Genomic DNA, 17,662 nt, shown 5'->3' with positions numbered 1-17,662 from the left:
TTTTTTTTTTAAATTTTATTCTTTTATTTTTATTCATTCTTGCGCATATCATTTGTGGTTTGTGATGACTTTACATTCTTATCTTAATTTTTTTTAAATAATATTTCAAGTTAAAAAAAATACATAAAAAATGAATAAATTATATATGTATTAAAGAAATATTAAATTTAGAATTAATATATATCAATATGTAAGATAACTAAAATTATTACAATTAAATTTTGACTCGATAAAATAGAATAACATAACAAAATAAATATTTTATGTTTAATTTGTATTAGATAAATCTTTTATTATTAGTTTGGTTGTATATTTTTGTTGGGTAAATATTTTGTTTGGAATTATTCAAAAGTATTCTTTAAAATTGAAAAAAAAATCAAAAATTAAATTTAAAACTAAAATGTTAATATGTGTGTTTATGTATATGTATTATTGCCTTATAAAATTACCTTTTCTTAGATTATGCTTGATTTTTGTGAATAATGTATAAATATGTTTTTAATCTATTTTTAATTTTTTTTTCTCGGTACTCTGAAAAATAGATTTATAGATCTCAAACTTGTAACTGTGTGAAATTAGACATTTAACGATTTTATGACAGTAATAAGCTATCATAACATGTTAATTTCGGACATGACAATATTAATATAGTATATGAATTTAACTTTTTTTCTTATCAATTTGTAATAAATAATAAAAGTATATGTAAATGTTAAATTTTAAGTTTAACAAACATTAAAACAACACTTTCAAAAATTAGAGAACTGACCAAAGATAAATTTGAAAAAAAAATTACAAGGACGTCAAACATATTTTCCTTATAATGTTAATATAAATTATCAATACTTATAAATTTACATATGTAAAATCTGAACAAAGAAGAACAAATGTTTAAAAGTGTATCTACGTCAGGCTGCACTTATTAAAAAACTAGAAGGGAGACTTTAGCTTCCTGCACCCTTAGTTTTTTCAAATGATTATGTTACTGTTTATGTTTTATTTCAATGGTGCTTCTTCCTACTTTTTTACTTGCTGGCGTGTTCTATTTTATTTTATTTTTTTTACTTCATTAGAAGTTTGTTCTGGATGACTTCAAGTTTAAGGATTGCAATGAGCTTTATGCCGTGTTTTGCTTTCGGTTATTTCCCGGAGAAGATGATTAAAATGGATAAACTCAGTTGTTTCTGTGATTACATGTGACTTGTATAGATGGATGAATTTGAAGGAGAATCAAATATTCATATATTGAAGGGATAAAGGAATGATAAATCAACACCTACATTTTTATTTAAATGTTCAATGCTTTTTCTTAAATTCCAATAATAATAATATTAATTATGAAATTAAAACTATTGAATTTTTTAATAATAATAATAATTATTATTATTATTATTATTAAACCTTTTTGGATGATTAATAACAATAATAATATTAATCTATATTTATATATAAAAGAATTTATTTTTGGTGTTCAGTTTATTTTTTTCACTTTTACACTTCAAGTACCATTTTATTCAAATTTAACTTATTTTTTAAAATAAACCTTTTTCAAATCTAGTTATTTTTTAAATAAAATAAATAAATTGTAAAATTTATTTTTATAATTATAATTTCATTATTTTCTTACTAGGACATGTGTTTTTATTAGTAATTATTATTATTATTATTACAATTTTGATAATATTATTAATAATTATTATTATTATTAATTATAATTTATTTTATATTAATTTTAACCATAAGAGTAAAATTTTAATCTAATAATTTTATCTACTAAATTATTATCTATCACATTCATCACACCGTTCACACAACAAATTTAATCCTTTGATTTTCACTTATTCACTCTTTTAATTCACCTTTTTAATTCACTTTTTTTACCTACTTTTAACCCAGTACTTTAATTACCATTAAATCATCACACTACATCACTAAAAAAAATCAAAAGAGATGATCTAATGGTGATTGAAATAGTGAATTAAAAATGAAAAAAAAATTAAAATATCATTATCCTTCAAACAAATAATCTCTTTTTCTGTATCTATCTTCTCAAATTCATCTAGTTATTCTGCCTCAAATCCATGTTTTTAAACAAACACCAAATAAATAATTTTTTTTTTCTATATTTATCCTTTCAAATCCATCTAGTTATTCCGCTTCAAATCCATGAACAAACACACCGGTATTCTGGATTACTTACTCCGAAGATCTTCGGAATCAAGATTTCTGGAACATATATTTGAAAATCTTCCGGAACATATATCTTACACTATTCCAAAATATTTTATATACATTATGCATTTATCCAGAAAGTTATTTTAGAATGACCAACTGGGAATGCTCCATAATGAAACACCTCTCGCCTTTCATAATCCAAAAAGTTAACTGATTGAATAATCTAGGAATTTTCTGGATTAAATCCGGAAGTTAAAAAAAAAAATCACCTACAACTGTGTGCAGTGATTTCGGAAAAAGAATATATATTCTTCAGAGAAGAAGCAAAACACTGTCACTCAAGAATGCAAAAGAGACAACAACAGCAGAAAAGAATTAGGACTCAATATTAAGTTATACCCTTTTAACTTTTTTACAGTTAGAAGAAAGTGCAGGCAGTTGTTAAGGAATGCAAAGCCAAATGAGAAATAAATCGATTGATTGGGAATCAAAGGTTTCATCTAGCATGTCAGGACAAACTGACTTGACAAGGGGAAACTTCCAAAAAATTAAAAATAAATGAATGTAGTTAGGAAGATCATCATCCATATAAATTATTTGAATTTTTGCATTACACAGATTATACAACATTTTTTGATATGCTAGTAACTAATTGATACCATCTAACACCTCTATTCCAGTGCAGGTGGCAATATAAAGCTCTCTACACTCTCTTTTTATTGAAAATTTAACGAGGCAACAATAAGAACCAAACTGAGCCAAATCATAATGCGCTGCATATGGATTTCTTTGTTTTAAATTTTTGGTTGCTCACGATCAATATACCCCACTTTCACACTATATGCTACAGCAGTAGGAACCAAAATGAAAAGAGGTTTCCGATGCTTTTCTTCAGGCTTCAATGGCATTCTGATCCATACGTTCCTTCTTTTCTGATAACATGGCAGCATGATGCTCTAAATATTCCCTGCTGTTAATCTCTGTCAATCTGCATTAAATGTATATCACAATCAATAATTGTAACAAATACACACCTGTTACAAGGAAGAGTTGTGGTTATCTTGGTAACTTTATGTTATATTTCCATTCTTATATTGCTTTTAGCTCTTGGTAATGTCAATCGTAGGTTGAGGTAAGAGATTTAGTGTTTGAATATTTCTATGAAAAAATATACTAATGAATAAAGGGGGCTGTCTGCTCCTAGTATTGCATATCAACCGTTATCCAGTTCTTTAACATCCTAGTTTTCTTCTCTATTTCACAAATTTAAGGGTACAACTTTAATTGCATTGTCAGTAATATTTAAAGGCGAGATATTCCAACTGGAATCACTAAATCAAAATTGTTACAAAATAATACTACTAGTTGTTTTTGCGTAGAGATATACCATACCTACTAATGGTGCGGTCTTTCGCAAACCCCAATTCATTATCAACGCAAAGATTAGAATCATCATTTTTCCTTGATCTTGAAGAGGTTCTGGGTGCCATATTTTTAGCTTCAGATATTGTTACTATTTTTTCAAAGAGATCTTGAGGAGTCCCCTCAGCAGAACATAATAGTCTGGCCTTGTTCTCGTATATTACCTGTAATCACAGTGAAAAAAGCAAATTATTCTTCTCTCACTGGGAAAAAGAAAGCTAGAGGGTAATAGAAAAGAATATGATCATTCATTTAAATGTAATTATTCCCAAGCTTCACGTTATGGGAATCCTTGGCTGTTGGATATTTGGGAAACACAAGCAGAATTTTATTCTTTATTTTTCTAGTCAGAAGTCCACATTTTCTGCCATATAAGGCATATTTATAAATATGAAGATTCACAGGAACAAACTAAGCTAGATGGAGAAAAACACACTCAGATATTCTGAGTAAGAATAATATACATAAGAGAAATGTTACAATACATTTCTGACACACTACTATCACATGGAATGGTAAGTGAGATCCACATAATTTGTAATGGGACCCCCCATGAAATCCACTCAACAATAGAGTGGATTGCAACATTCAAAATGTGTTCTAGCATTCGTCTCTGCATGATACTAGAGTCAACAAGCAAAGGAACAACTGATACCAAGGTCATTCCGTGGGCACAATGAAATATTACTGTATAAAGGTTTTGATAAAATATGCTAGTGAAACTCACAACAAACAAAATTTCGTATACGGAAAACCCATTTAGAATGGTAAGAGACTTACGTCAACTAAAGTGACAAATCTATGAGCAGCTGATTTATTGTGAAGCCCAAAAATTGGAATGCCTTCTAAAGCCAGCGTGTGAAACTTCTCTGAAAACAAAAATGATATCCAGTGAGAACTTCGGTTTATGGTTCTTACATTAGAAGCTTAGGAAACCAAACTTCCCACAATGAGAATAAATGAAGTTACACAAAAAATAAATCATTTTTTACTTTTAACATATTCAAAGCATTGTTACTTTTATCATTACCATGTGCAATTCATAGCAAACAATAAAACTGTACCCTGTCTTTTGGATAGGACACAAAAAAATGTATGTATGCATGAATGAGAAAGTTCACTCAAAAATGACTTACTAAATAACCCAAAATAGTCTGCAGCCCCAAGAGGTCGATCACAAAGTTCCTCGAAAGGAAAATAGGCACATCCGTTAGCTCCCAATGGAACCTAATGCAGAAAACAAACACAGCTTAAAATTGATTATAACCATGGTTGTGTGCTCAATGTGTCCAGTGTCAATTTAGTACATACTTGCAGTTTCCTTCCCATAACTACTTCTACTTCTTGGGGAGTAGGTGTACCTTCTCCAATCAACTGTTGAAACTTTTGCTTAAGAAATCCAGATAAATCTCCCCCAACTAAATAGAATCCTTGTTCGCCCTACAACCCAAATTTGCAGGAAATAAATTAAAAAACCAACAATTTGAGCTTAGTGCACTTACATATAAAAGATTCCAAATCATACCGAAGTCATTTTGCGGTAGTCAACTGATGAACCAATCTCATGTACTACGCATCTTTCCTACAGGAGTATACATGTATTAGGAAATTACTGGGAAAAATAATATAAGAAAACATATAATAGGCAATTACAAAGAGAAAAATATAAATATGTCCAGATTCTTTGCTTTCTTCCACACTACACACCCGAATTCCACAAAGTAGATTTAGCAATGGACTTGGAAAGCCAATCTAACACCTCTACCAACTAATAAACATCTAGAAACATACCTTCAGTGCTGCAATGAAGGGTAGAAAGAGATCCCTCTGCAATCCACCTTCATACAGCTTATCTGGTGCACGATTCGATGTGGCTACTAGAATCTATACTTGTGTTCAAGCACAAAACACACGAATGTTTGAAAAATTAATTAGGCAATAATCCCACAATTATTGTTTTGACAGACCACACAGCTATATTACTTACAATGCCTTTGTTGAACAAATGTCTAAACAAGCGATTTAGTACCAATGCATCTGCTACATCTGTTACCTATTGAAAAACCAAACAAAAATCCCAAGACATAGCATCAAAAAATATGCATGATCTATTATCACAAAATAAATAAATGTTATGCTAAAACTTTACCATAAATTCGTCAAGACATAATAAAATTGCATCATCAGAAATCTCTCCTGCAACCACATCAAGTGGATCTGACAACCCCTTGTGCTTCTACAAGGACACAACAATAGGAAATCTGAGATAGGTTTCATTTTATTCTGTTGGCCAATTAAACATACAAAGACAACATCATTCTGGAAACTGGCAACAAACAATTAATGCTCAAAGCATAAGACATCTTTTGTATCTTATGAAGATTTTCAAACAAATCCTTCGCAAAAACATACATAATTATTGGCACTGTCCCCCTACGTTAGGTAATGAATTCCAAACAAAAAAAAAAGAAAAAATAGACACAAGGAAAGCAATTCGACTGTAGGTTACTTGGATTTATTATCAACAGTAACTGTATTGGGAAAACTGTAGTGTAAGACGTATCACAGTAAATAGATTTGCCCCTTTCATCCACCAAAAAGAAAAGAAAAGAAAAACATTTGACAGGAAATTAACAGGTTGGGTAAACTTACCTGTAACATGCTATGAACATTCAACATAAAGTCATGAAAATGAATCCTCTTTTTCCTCCAATTAGAGGGCCTGATAAGAGACAACCGGTGAAGACAGTAAAGTTATAAATCCTCATAAGAACACACTTCCATAGTATATTCTAAAAATGCCTCATATTCTTCCTATATTGAAAGTTCAAAAGGTATGGCAACTAATGCAAGACAACATCAAATGAGAAAACAAAAATCACTAAAAAATAAATTCATTCAAACTCACAATTGATCAAAAAACAAGTCCATCAGCATAGTTTTACCAGTACCCACTCCTCCAAAAAGATATAAACCTTTTACAGGTGAGTAAGAAGGATGCGACAAGAGCCTAGACCACAACCACCCACTCCTGCAAAATCAAAAGATCAATAAATTCAGAACCAAACAGGCAAACAAAATGTGGAAAACAAGCTTCAAGATTTAAGCAGACATATCAGCACGAGGCAAGATCTATACTGGAAGTAAGCAATGCTTACCTTACAGGTTTTTCAGAATTGCGATCCAGTTGGCAGACATCAGCAGACTCAACAAGCTCATCATATAGTCTCTGAAGTTCTGACAAAGTGTCAACCTGTTTCAAAAGGAAAGAAAACAATGAACAAAGGAAATAAAGAATAAGTGCAACAACTGAGGAATAAGTGCCACAACATATAATCCACATAGTAATATCCAACAACCTTTTACCATTAAAATAAGCAAGAAAATCCATTTCATCAATGAAATTAGGCATTAAATGAAATGTTGACACTCTACCTGGCAAGCATCACCTTCTACAAGTTCACCATTAGCAATTCTTCGTTCATATTCAACAAGAGGCCCAGCTTTGGTTGTTTCTGTAACTTAGGCAACAAATTCAAATACAAAAAGGCATAAGAAGAGAATAAATTTCAAACCCTCCCGAAGCCAGCACACCCAGAGAAAAATAGATGAGAACCTGTATTTGTGAGTTTTGCAGCATCAGTCGAGAGAGCTCTCGTGATTGCTACAAACGAATCGTTTTTGACAAAGTTGGTCTCAGAAGGACCAACAACTCTATAAGCTGAACTGTGAATATGACAGCTCTTTCCAAAATGACATGGGGATTCTTCTGCAACATTAACACTGAACAAAACACAATCTAGCCTCTGAAAGGCTGGTCGCAATTGTCGCAGACAACGGAGCACGTTTCTCATCCTCAACAACTCCCAACTCCTCCAATAAACCCCCACGAAAAGAATTAACGGTCCCTGATTTCAGAAACACAACTCGCTTAAACTCAATTTTTAATCATGCAACTCCTCAAGAACAAAGAAACCAAAATTAAATCAAGGGTCTTTGAACTCCGACTTTTCCCAAGAATTATAAATGAACAAATTTCAAGAAATCCCAAATCAAGACACTGATAATTCACCACAATTTTCTCAGTATAAATAAAAATCCAAAATTAAATTACCAAAAATCTCGAGACAGGATTAAAAAGGTATTGCGCTTTGACCAAAATTAGAGGGTAAATTCCTGACTTTGCGACAATATCCGACTAAACAAAGCACCGATTGAATCTACAAATAAATGTAACAGACATGCATGATGCAAAACAAGCTTAACTTAATAAGACCCCATAAAACCGCGTATTTCTAATTCGTTCCGATGAAAAAAAAAAAAAAAAAAAAAAAAAAAAAAAAAAACTGAACACCCGCTATAGTTATTTATAGGATAAAAAAACCTCACCTGGATGGACTAAAAAATGACCTGAAAAGAGCTCTCCCACTAAACAGGAACAGAAGTAGTAAAGAAAATAAAGAAAAAGAAAAGGGAGTGTTTGGAAGAGAGAGATGATGATCTCTGATTACGATGATACTAGTGGTTCAGAAAGTTGAATTGAAGATGCAAAGAGACTCAGAAAAAGTGAAGATGCTTGCTCAAGAGCTGCAATGGTAATGCAAAGAGACTCCTTTACTTTATTCTGAAAAAATAATAATGTCTGGTCTAATTTTGTTCATGAAAAGTGGGAATTTTTCACATGTGACGGAGTCTATAAGCTAATGTCAGCTTGGTTTTAATTTTTTTTGGTATAACCTAAGGTCAATAAGAATGACAATATGGTTTGTATACCCTCTTTTCCCCTAAACCCCTGACCTGACCCCACCATTTTTTCTTTCTCCTTCTTTATTTCAATCCCTACAGTTGCATCATAAAGTTAGCTCTCATCCAAATAATCTATATCTCTACTTTCAGATTAACTTTTATAAGATATTATTAAAATGTAATTTAATCTGTCATGGGTTTGAATTATAATTTAATAATGATATTAATTTGTTTCTATAAGATTATCTGTTTGTTTAACATTCTGATAAGATTGGTTCATATTTTACAAAATGTAAAACTAACTATAATTACAATAATTGATTTTGATATCAACAAAGAAATTAATTGATACCTGTATTTTAGAGGACTCACACATTATTACTTTTATCAATATTTTAATACTAATTTTAAAATGCTATGCAATCTAATACAATAAGAGTATCTTTGTATTATTTATATATCTCCATAAGAAAAAAAAATTAAATGATTTTTAATAATTTAAAAAAAAAATGTGTAAAATAGTGTTTATAAATTAAATTAAATAAACTAAAATTAATTTATGAGTAATTTGAAAATTAAATTAAAAAAATTGTATTAGAGAATTTTTATTAATTAATTCATTTAAATTATTGTTAACTTATAAAGAAACTATTTTTAATATATTCATCTCTTCAAAGTGTTTATGAAAAAATATTTTTCAAAAAATATAAGCGCTTTTAGAAATACTTAAAAGTAAAACTGTATAAATGGTCAGCATTAGTATGTTTCAATTAGACTTGGTTAAAGTTTTAAATTTTTCATAAATTTATATATTTTTAATTAAGTTTTTACTAAAAAAAATGTTTATTAAACACTCAAATTTTTTAATTTTTTAATTAAATTTTTGTTGCTCAATTTTTATATTTGTTAATTAAGTAATATCTTGTATCATTTTAAGATGAAGAAAGATGATATTTTTATGATTAATGTAAAGTAATATTACAAATAAGATAAAATTATTTGTTTTAGTATTTTAATATTATTCTATATTAACTATAAAGTTTTACATTTCTTAATTTGTGAAAATAAGGCAACAATAATATAAAATAAGATAAATAATAACTATAATCACGTGAATTTATTAAAAAAGGTTAATTAAAAAATATAAATTCTCAAATATCTAATAAAAAATTAAAAAATCAATTAAAAATACAGACATTTAAAATATAATAAAACTTATAGATAGGCATTTTTTTATTAATATATTTGTAAGAGGCTTAGCATTGGTTATATTTATCTCTACCATAGGTGTAAGTCCTATAACTGGATAGTTTGAATTTATTATATTTTATACCACTTGTGTTGAGCATTGATATTATACAAAAGAATGTCCAATAGTGTTTGGATGTTGTTATATGCATGGTCTTTATAAAGCTGGTAAAAGGCATATATATAATAATATAATATCCTTACCAAATTATATTGGAGATGATGCATTTGTTTAAACATATAGTTATAATCATCTTGATTCTTTTTTCATTTTTAATCCGTACAATAATTAATAATAGACCCCAAAAACTTGCAGATGACAATCTTTCACGTGGTCCAATGAATTCGTTTTCACCGTCACCCGCAACTACTAAATTTTTAAAATAAAAAATAACGTTAAACGTGTTTTTGTCCCTAATTTTTTTAAGTGAATTTTAAAATTAATTTATTTTAAAATTTTAAATTAATTTAGTCCTTTATTTTTTTAAATATATAAATTAAATTTTTTAATTAAATTTTATTAGGTATTAGATTTATTTTATGTTTCGTTCGTATTTTAGGATTGTATTTATGTTGTTTATATTGTTTGACATACTTTTTGTTTAATATTAAGTCAAATACTATTATAAAACGTGTTTAAAATGTTAAATAAAATTAACAAAATTATATTAAAATGACTAAATTCACATATTTCAAAATATAAAAGACAAAATTAGTACAAATTTTTGAAATGGATTAATTTTAAAATCTAGTGAAAGTTAAGGGATAAAAATATATTTAATTCTAAAAAATAAACATTATTTTTCTATGTTATTAAGTACATGTATTATATAATTTTTTAGGGCATTATTTTTTTCATTTTGAGTATATATTTTTAATAAAAAAAAATGAAGGTCTCTTTTTTGTTTTGATGGTGTAGTATTTAAATTTGTTTTGAATGATAATAGGGAGTGGATAATAGCGTGTGCTCTATAGAATGACAAATGAGCAATTCGCGGAAGCAATCAAATATGGATTTGAAAGTGGATTCCAACTCCGGCCACTATTAGGAGTTGAAATCGCAGGTTATGTTTTAACGCCAGATTCTCTCGACACCTACGAAAAAAACAACTCCTACAATCCACGTTGCTTCAAATCTTTAATTATAATTGTTTTGTCACCATCAACTCAACCATCCATTTTTTATTCATATTCTAATCCAACACGTAGTAGTTTACGCTTACGTGACGTGGACATAAATCAAGGAACACGTGACAGAGATAAGAAAGAGTTTTCTTTTTTTTTTTCAAATCATGTACACAAGTGATTTTTATCTTTTATTTAATTTTTAATACAATATATATAGTTGAAGTAGTGATTTATGAAATATTAATTGGTCTTAATGAATCTATTTTCCTTTGAATTTTAACAAGTTTTATTAACTGAAATATTATTATTTATATGAACGGTTTGAGAGAGATAATTCAGGTTATCAGATTAATATTTATTTGGTTAAGTTTTTTTAAAAATATATAGGATTTTGACAATATGTATTTAATTCAAGGTGGAGTCTTTGCAGAGTAATCTAAATTTTGTTCTTAGTGTGATGGAGAAGGAAATTAAGTTGTAAAAGATATTTTAATACTTAAGTCTCAACGGATCGAATTGAACACAAAAAGTATTTATTCATAATCTGATATACAACAAAAAAAATTTACTTGTTATCGAATATCTATTTACAAAATATTCACGTATAATCTAGAATCTGCAGGTACCCATAAATACATGCAAATATTTAAAAGAAAATATAATTTTTTAAAATAAAATTACAAAAAAAAAGAAATAATTAAATCAAATATAAATCAAATATTAAATTAAGTTAAACTTAATCTAATAAAATATAAATTAAATTTAACTTCATAAAAAATGAATTAAATTTTAATTTTAGGTTATGTTCTTTTGAGATGAATGATCAGAGGGGAGGGAGAGAAAGAGATCAAAAGGATTAGAGGGTCAAGTTGGTGTTGTTTCTTTTAAGTGATTTAGAGGTGATTTTAGAGTGGATAAAAGAGTGAAGTTTGTGACTAAATTGACTGATGTGATATATTAAAAAAAACTTTTAGTAGAAAAAGAAAAGTTAAATTACCAAAATGTCCCTAATGTTATAAGTAATATAATAATATATATAAATAATTTAAAATAATTTTATAAATTTTATTGAATAACTAAAAATAGGAAAAAATATTTAAAAAAAATGAATGATACAATATATTTTGTATACAAATAAATTTAATATATAATGTAGAAAATAATTAATTTACATGAAAACTTTTTTTTTTCTTTTTAATAATAATTTTAGAAATAATATTTTTTATTATAGCCATGATAAATTATTATTATTGTTAACATGAAATTAAGAAAGTGAACTAAAATCATATGTATATCTACTATACATTACTCGAACTCCATCCTTTCGTCATGCTTGAAAACAAAGTATATGTGAATGTGTATTACATAATTCATTTTCCAAACCTTTATTTTTTTTTTCATCTTGGATTGTTTGACATCACAAATCTAAGGGTGATGAGAGTGGTGGGTTAAAAGTGGGTCAAAAAAGTGAGTTAAAGTATCATTATCCTTAATAACCACCCACCCACCCTTCTCTTGAAAAAAGTGCATGCCTATGACATGTCAAAATGGGTAAGAATTTGTGAGTCAATCTGACTCACCACAGGTTCAAGCTGGATTGGGATGAGAACTTTTTTTTTTTTATTATGAGCGAAAATGGGTTGAGTTTACTTAACCTATTGGTTACGCGAGTTTAGCCGAGTTAGCCTCACTTAACCCACAAGCCATTTTTTTAAACCTATTTTATATCTTTGAACTAGTAGAAGAAACTCTAATTTCATTGTATTTATCTGCATTTCTCAATATCTTTGAGATCATGTAAATTTCAATATCTCAAAAGGAATAAATTTGTTTCCATCCTATAAATTTGAATATTTTAAAATAATTAAAAAGACATTTTTTTATATCAGTTAGTGTGTTAACCCACTTAATTACCAACCCATTTAACTTGCTAACCCATAATGAATTGAATCAGGTTGTAAAATTTTTGGCTCACCAAACAATAAGTTAGGTTAGACTCATTCATTTTTAACCCTACTCATGATGAATCAATTTCACACTCAAAAATTATTTTCTAACAATATTTTTTTGACAAATTTTTAACAATGTTGGCGTGACAACACCTAATTACGTGAAAAAAAAAATTGACATGACATGAAAAGAAAAGAGAAAGATTTGGTGTGGGTTTGAAAAAAAAAATGTCAAAATTCTTTGAGACGACTACACTCGTAATAAAAGCATGTCCTAAAAGGATATAAACATGAAATGCAAATGCAGGTTAGGTCTGGCATCATTGAACTTTATGAATAATAGAATAAACATATTGACTGCAACGAGATAAACTCCACCCAATCAAAGGAACTGAAAACAATATTTTAGAATAATAATTTTCTGCTCCGGAAACCATATTCCGGAATTCGTTTTCCACCGTCCAACTATTTCGGATATCATTTTCCGAAATTATATTTTCAGAAAATGGAACAGCTCCACAAACGGCACGGCCACACAAAACCTTTACTGTGTTTCCTTGGTAGAAACAAGTTTGTAATAAAATCCCCAAGGACAAAAGCGGAATTAAATAAAATGATGGGGTGAAGAAAATGATTGGGTGGAGGAAGCAATTGGCAGTACTGTTTAATTATAGAGCCCAATTCAGTGTGATGGGCCAGAAGGCCCACTATCGAAGTTCGGGTGTCATTGTGTTCTGTTCCAGCAAACGCAAACGCAGAAACATAATCAGAAGTGCAGTAGCGTGTGGTCGTTTGGGGAAGAAGAGGAAGAGAACAATGGCGAATCAGGGCGCTAAGAAACGCAAGGAAGAGAATGCTCGTCACATGGCTAGGCTACGCCAAGTCATCATCGCCTGCAACGTGCTCTCTCTTATTCTCTTAAATTGTGATTGTTGCAACCAATTTTTTGTTCGATACTGTCGATTGAGGACTTAATTCTATCTTTACTTTTGAATTGATGTATAGGTTATCTATGTGTTGCTAAGAATGTTGGTGTTTCATTCGAGTTTCACCTGGAAGCACTGGATTGGGTTGATTTTGACTTCTTTGGCATATGTTATTCCCTATCAACAGCTCGCAAGGATGGCAACTCCTGCTTACGCTGAAGATGGTGAACTTTTAGATGGTGGGTTTGATATGTCTACCGGTGGAGTTTGTGGGTATGTCTTTATTGTTGTATCGTTTTCAACTACTTCCGTTGTTAATTGGTGATGTATTTGGGATGGCTATGTTTCATGATTCTTCTTAGTTTTGTGTTTTTTGTTGTTGGGATTAGGCCCCTCTTAGATACTAAAAAATACACTGTCATCCGATCACAGAACAAATTGTGTTCTTAGTTTGTTTACTTTTTATAATAACGACCTAAAAGTATAAGTACATGAACTGTGATATGGGTAAAATTGTTTTACGCTGTCACTGTGAAACCATTAAATTCACTCTCTTTATATCTTCTGAGTTGGTGTATGATGTTCATTAATCTTTTGCAGATATTTACACGATGTTATCTACATAACATGTTTTGTGCAAGTCATGTCCATTATCTCTGGAAAGTTCTGGTATACATATCTTGTGGTAAGACTCTGCTCTCAAATGTGTCATAGCTTTACAATATAGGCTTTCTAAGTTTTAATGTTATATAGTTTTTGCGCTAGAGCTACTTCAAACAGTCTCGTATCTGTGAAGAGAGATTTACTGTACTCTATCCTTAGTTGTGTGCATTTGTATGTACTATCGCCATCTTGTTCTGTAGTTAGACATAGGAGTGCTTATACCCTAGGGAAGAGTACTTTCCAAGAAAGAGAGGAAGCCAGAGAGAACAAGTTCCTTTTAAGTGCATGTTGTGTATTCTTTATACCTGAAAACAATCAATGCTAGAGAGAAGAGTTGACAAAAATAGTGTCATTTATCATTAATCCACCAACGAAGCACATTGGCAAATAATTGCAGGTTGGCCAAGGTTCAGTTCCTAGTCATGTGTATAGAAAACAACACTGTTATGAGAGACAAAGTTCACTTTGGTGGTCTCTGTCTCTGCAAAGATTAGTCTACAACTGTTAGCTAACGATGTCCTTGGTGCCCATACACAAATAATTTTACACTACCCATCAGTCATTTTCTTCTCATCCAAAATCTGTGAAGTCTACATTGTTTCCAAAGCCAGTATTTTAGATACCAAAAATCAAAAGCAGGTGTGTTTTATCATTAATTTCAGTTTTCATTTTTTCTCAACAATTCCACACCTGGCTTCGTGTTCTTGAATTGTATCTCTTTCTATCTGAACAACTTTTGTTTAATTGTATATAAATCAAACATTTTCTTAAATTTGAAATCAAACATAACTAAGTGTGTGACGTAATTTTGCCTTTGCTCGGCATTTTCTAGATCCCGGCTTTTGGAGCATACAAGTCCTTTGGCTTCATTAAAGGATTTTTGCCACAAGGTTCAGAGGTACGGTCACCTGATGATCAATGTTCACTTCAGACCAAAAAGAGAACCATAGACCTTGTTGATCAGTGTTTATTTTCGAACCACAAAAGAACTAGACCATAATAACGTAAATTCTGTATTTCTGTGAATTAGGAATCATTTGAAGATGAAAAGACCCGCAAGAAGAGGGAAAAGATGGAGAAGAAGGCATCGAGACCCAAGTTTGTCAAGACAAGAACTAGATAGTTTGTTTCAGTGTACGCACCCAGTTACTATAACCCAATATTGATGGAGATAGCCCTGAAACTTCCAACCTTATTGGGAGAACATGCTGCACAAAGTCTGAGTTGTATTTCATGTATAACATTATTTTCCGCTTTTATACCCTCCAAGAACATGTAATTTTACACAGTTTAGAAGAAGTATTTGGAAAAGCTAACCTTTGTGGGATATTGAGATTAAGAGTTGTCAATTTCGGGATTCATCATATTTATCAAACGTCTCAACATTTTCTAAATTGAACGATGTGGAATTGCTTGAACGGTGGTGTTTGAAATCCTAGGTGCGTGTAAAAATTAGTATCATGTGTGACTGGTAGCTTGCACATAAAAACTACATAGCACAAAGATGTTCATGTTTCACTTTTAGTCACCTTTTAGTTGTCTGTTTAAAATATTTTTACTATTTTGTGTGTCATTTTCAATGTTCAAAATCATTAATCCACTAACATTAATCTTTTGACGGTACTAATTTCTTTCAAGTCAGTGCGAAAATTAAAGTAGTTTGTATGTAAAATTATATGTTTAAACTTGTCATTGCACTTGTCAGATTGTAAAAAACTACATTAAGACCTGAAAACTGCTAGAAGTAGAATAAAAAAAGAAGACAGTGGGTGGTGGAGAGAGTTAACACTAATTTACACTCACCCATCAAGAAGTTGACAGTCAATCCTCTGAAGGTAGAGACGCATCCCATTCAAGTCATAACCCACATTGTAATACTGTTGGGCCAACATTCCAATAGAAGAAAAACTTTCATAGTCATCTCCAAAATAGTTCCCTGGAAGCACAGCCATGCAAAATTCATTCTCTGATGTCTGGGTAAACATGCTTGTTACATCCAAATCCAAAACAGCACCCTCAGCAAAATGAAATGTCACCACCGGAAACCCACTTAGATCCCTGCTTACTACCCCATCATAGCACAAAGTATAATGGTTGTGCTTATCTTCGCCCAAAACCCCTTCAAGAAGATTCTCAACTTCTATGCTCAGCACTTCAAATCCATATTTTGTAAGCCAAGTGTGGTCTGCTCCAGAGTCTATTATCACTCCACTGTTATTATTTATCCTTGATCTTTCAAATATACTTGGATCTATATCAAGCTTTTTCCCACCAACACTTATAGCTTCTAGAGTAACATAATACAAACCATTAATCACATGCAAAGCAGTTGAGTCACCTTGCATATTGGCTTTATCCCCCAACACCAATTTATTAAACTTATAATTACTATTTCTCAAACTTCCAACACAATATGAAAATTTCTTACCAAAACTAGGAAGCAGAGAAAACCTTCCACTTCCAAGTCCAAACACCCCATTGATTCCTAGATATGGGTAACCGTCGGAAGCTACAGTAAACTTACGACCACAGCCAAATATCAAACCAGGTACTCTCACTGTGCCTTCATCTGTTGTCTCTAAAGTTAACTGTTCCTTAACATAGATTCCTTGTGATGAACCGCTCCCAACATACTCTAAATTGTATGGACACTCACCATTATTATTCTTCACATCACATTTGTTACATTCACTGCATGTCAAGCTAGCATATGTGGAGGACTTTGAAGGATCAAATACTGGAATAGTTTGCTGTGAACAAAATGTGCAAGGTTCACACATAAACCATGTAAGGCTGCTGCCAGTGTCCATCACAGCAAGTTGTGGAACAGGTGGTTCACCAATGGAGACATTCATCAAGAACACTACATTTCTGGAGCTAGGAACGAGATTGGAAACGTAATCATTGGTGGGAACTTGCTTTAACACGTTATCCGAGTTATGATCCCAAATGGTGTGTTTCGAATTGTGGGGAGATAATGGTGAGAGTTGAACAATGAATAGGTTATATGAAGCTGTGGTGGCAGTGGTGAAATGTATGGTTAAGGTGAAATGAAAAAGGAAAGGCAACGAAACAAGTGCTGCCGCCATGACTGCAATTTCTTGAGCAAGTTTCAAATCCATTATGGAGAAATTTGCTTATTTTGACTGGTTAGGGAGTAGTGACTATTATTTGACCCTTACGTAGAAAAACACCTTTCTCATGAATCAAAAACAGTTGCTGAACTATTTTTACATGACTCAAAAGGTTAGTTACTCAATTCTTTTTGTATTGAATCCGTAGCATAATCACTTGTATGGTCAAATTTATCTCCATATTTTAACATTATCTCTTAGAGCTGTGAAAATGAGTAATCCGGGCCGATCCGGCTCGACCCATCACGGGTTGATGATTTAGTGGGTTAAC

At 30.6% G+C, this 17,662-nt stretch overlaps 3 protein-coding genes across 5 annotated transcripts; 1 reads left to right on the top strand and 2 right to left on the bottom strand.

Moving 5' to 3' along the window:
• Positions 1-2,713: 2,713 nt before the first annotated feature.
• On the bottom strand, positions 2,714-8,309 carry LOC114179082 (AFG1-like ATPase family protein). 3 transcript variants are annotated; one of them, XM_028065291.2, is made up of 15 exons: positions 7,987-8,309; positions 7,214-7,505; positions 7,033-7,118; positions 6,756-6,850; positions 6,506-6,628; positions 6,250-6,319; positions 5,747-5,833; positions 5,585-5,650; positions 5,389-5,481; positions 5,123-5,179; positions 4,909-5,037; positions 4,734-4,824; positions 4,378-4,466; positions 3,568-3,761; positions 2,714-3,163 (listed from the first exon to the last, which is right to left on the bottom strand). In XM_028065291.2, the coding sequence occupies exons 2-15, from the start codon at positions 7,449-7,451 to the stop codon at positions 3,067-3,069; spliced, it is 1,515 nt and encodes a 504-aa protein (XP_027921092.1). In that variant the 5' UTR covers positions 7,452-7,505; positions 7,987-8,309; the 3' UTR covers positions 2,714-3,066. The 3 variants fall into 3 exon arrangements, with proteins under 3 accessions (XP_027921092.1, XP_027921094.1, XP_027921093.1); XM_028065293.2 differs by having other exon boundaries at positions 7,033-7,112; positions 7,987-8,307; XM_028065292.2 differs by lacking the exon at positions 7,987-8,309 and adding an exon at positions 7,712-7,864.
• A 5,083-nt stretch (positions 8,310-13,392) lies between these two features.
• On the top strand, positions 13,393-15,651 carry LOC114176440 (uncharacterized). The gene is made up of 5 exons (XM_028061483.1): positions 13,393-13,568; positions 13,674-13,867; positions 14,195-14,279; positions 15,090-15,155; positions 15,288-15,651. Exons 1-5 carry the CDS (start codon positions 13,485-13,487, stop codon positions 15,378-15,380), a joined length of 522 nt encoding a protein of 173 aa, XP_027917284.1. The 5' UTR covers positions 13,393-13,484; the 3' UTR covers positions 15,381-15,651.
• A 290-nt stretch (positions 15,652-15,941) lies between these two features.
• Positions 15,942-17,473, bottom strand: LOC114175540 (aspartyl protease UND-like). The gene has a single exon (XM_028060295.2). It carries the CDS (start codon positions 17,377-17,379, stop codon positions 16,057-16,059), a length of 1,323 nt encoding a protein of 440 aa, XP_027916096.1. The 5' UTR covers positions 17,380-17,473; the 3' UTR covers positions 15,942-16,056.
• Between the last annotated feature and the right edge of the window lie 189 nt (positions 17,474-17,662).

Source organism: Vigna unguiculata, chromosome 3 (genome assembly GCF_037176805.1).
Source record: "Vigna unguiculata cultivar grain cowpea cultivar isolate G323 ecotype 2 chromosome 3, ASM3717680v1, whole genome shotgun sequence".
NCBI lineage: Eukaryota > Viridiplantae > Streptophyta > Magnoliopsida > Fabales > Fabaceae > Vigna > Vigna unguiculata.
This window is presented reverse-complemented; position numbering and strand designations above follow the sequence as displayed.

Bases quoted from the DNA above. Each gene is read 5' to 3' on its own strand.
- LOC114176440 (XM_028061483.1), top strand. From the start codon at position 13,485: ATGGCGAATCAGGGCGCTAAGAAACGCAAGGAAGAGAATGCTCGTCAC. The intron at 13,569-13,673 runs GTGCTCTCTCTT...ATTGATGTATAG, and splicing joins AAGTCATCATCGCCTGCAAC to GTTATCTATGTGTTGCTAAG. The intron at 14,280-15,089 runs GTAAGACTCTGC...GGCATTTTCTAG, and splicing joins TCTGGTATACATATCTTGTG to ATCCCGGCTTTTGGAGCATA.
- LOC114175540 (XM_028060295.2), bottom strand. From the start codon at position 17,379: ATGGATTTGAAACTTGCTCAAGAAATTGCAGTCATGGCGGCAGCACTT.
- LOC114179082 (XM_028065291.2), bottom strand. From the start codon at position 7,451: ATGAGAAACGTGCTCCGTTGTCTGCGACAATTGCGACCAGCCTTTCAG. The intron at 5,834-6,249 runs GTAAGTTTACCC...GTGTCCTTGTAG, and splicing joins ATGTTCATAGCATGTTACAG to AAGCACAAGGGGTTGTCAGA. The intron at 4,467-4,733 runs GTAAGTCATTTT...TTTTGTTTTCAG, and splicing joins AGACTATTTTGGGTTATTTA to AGAAGTTTCACACGCTGGCT.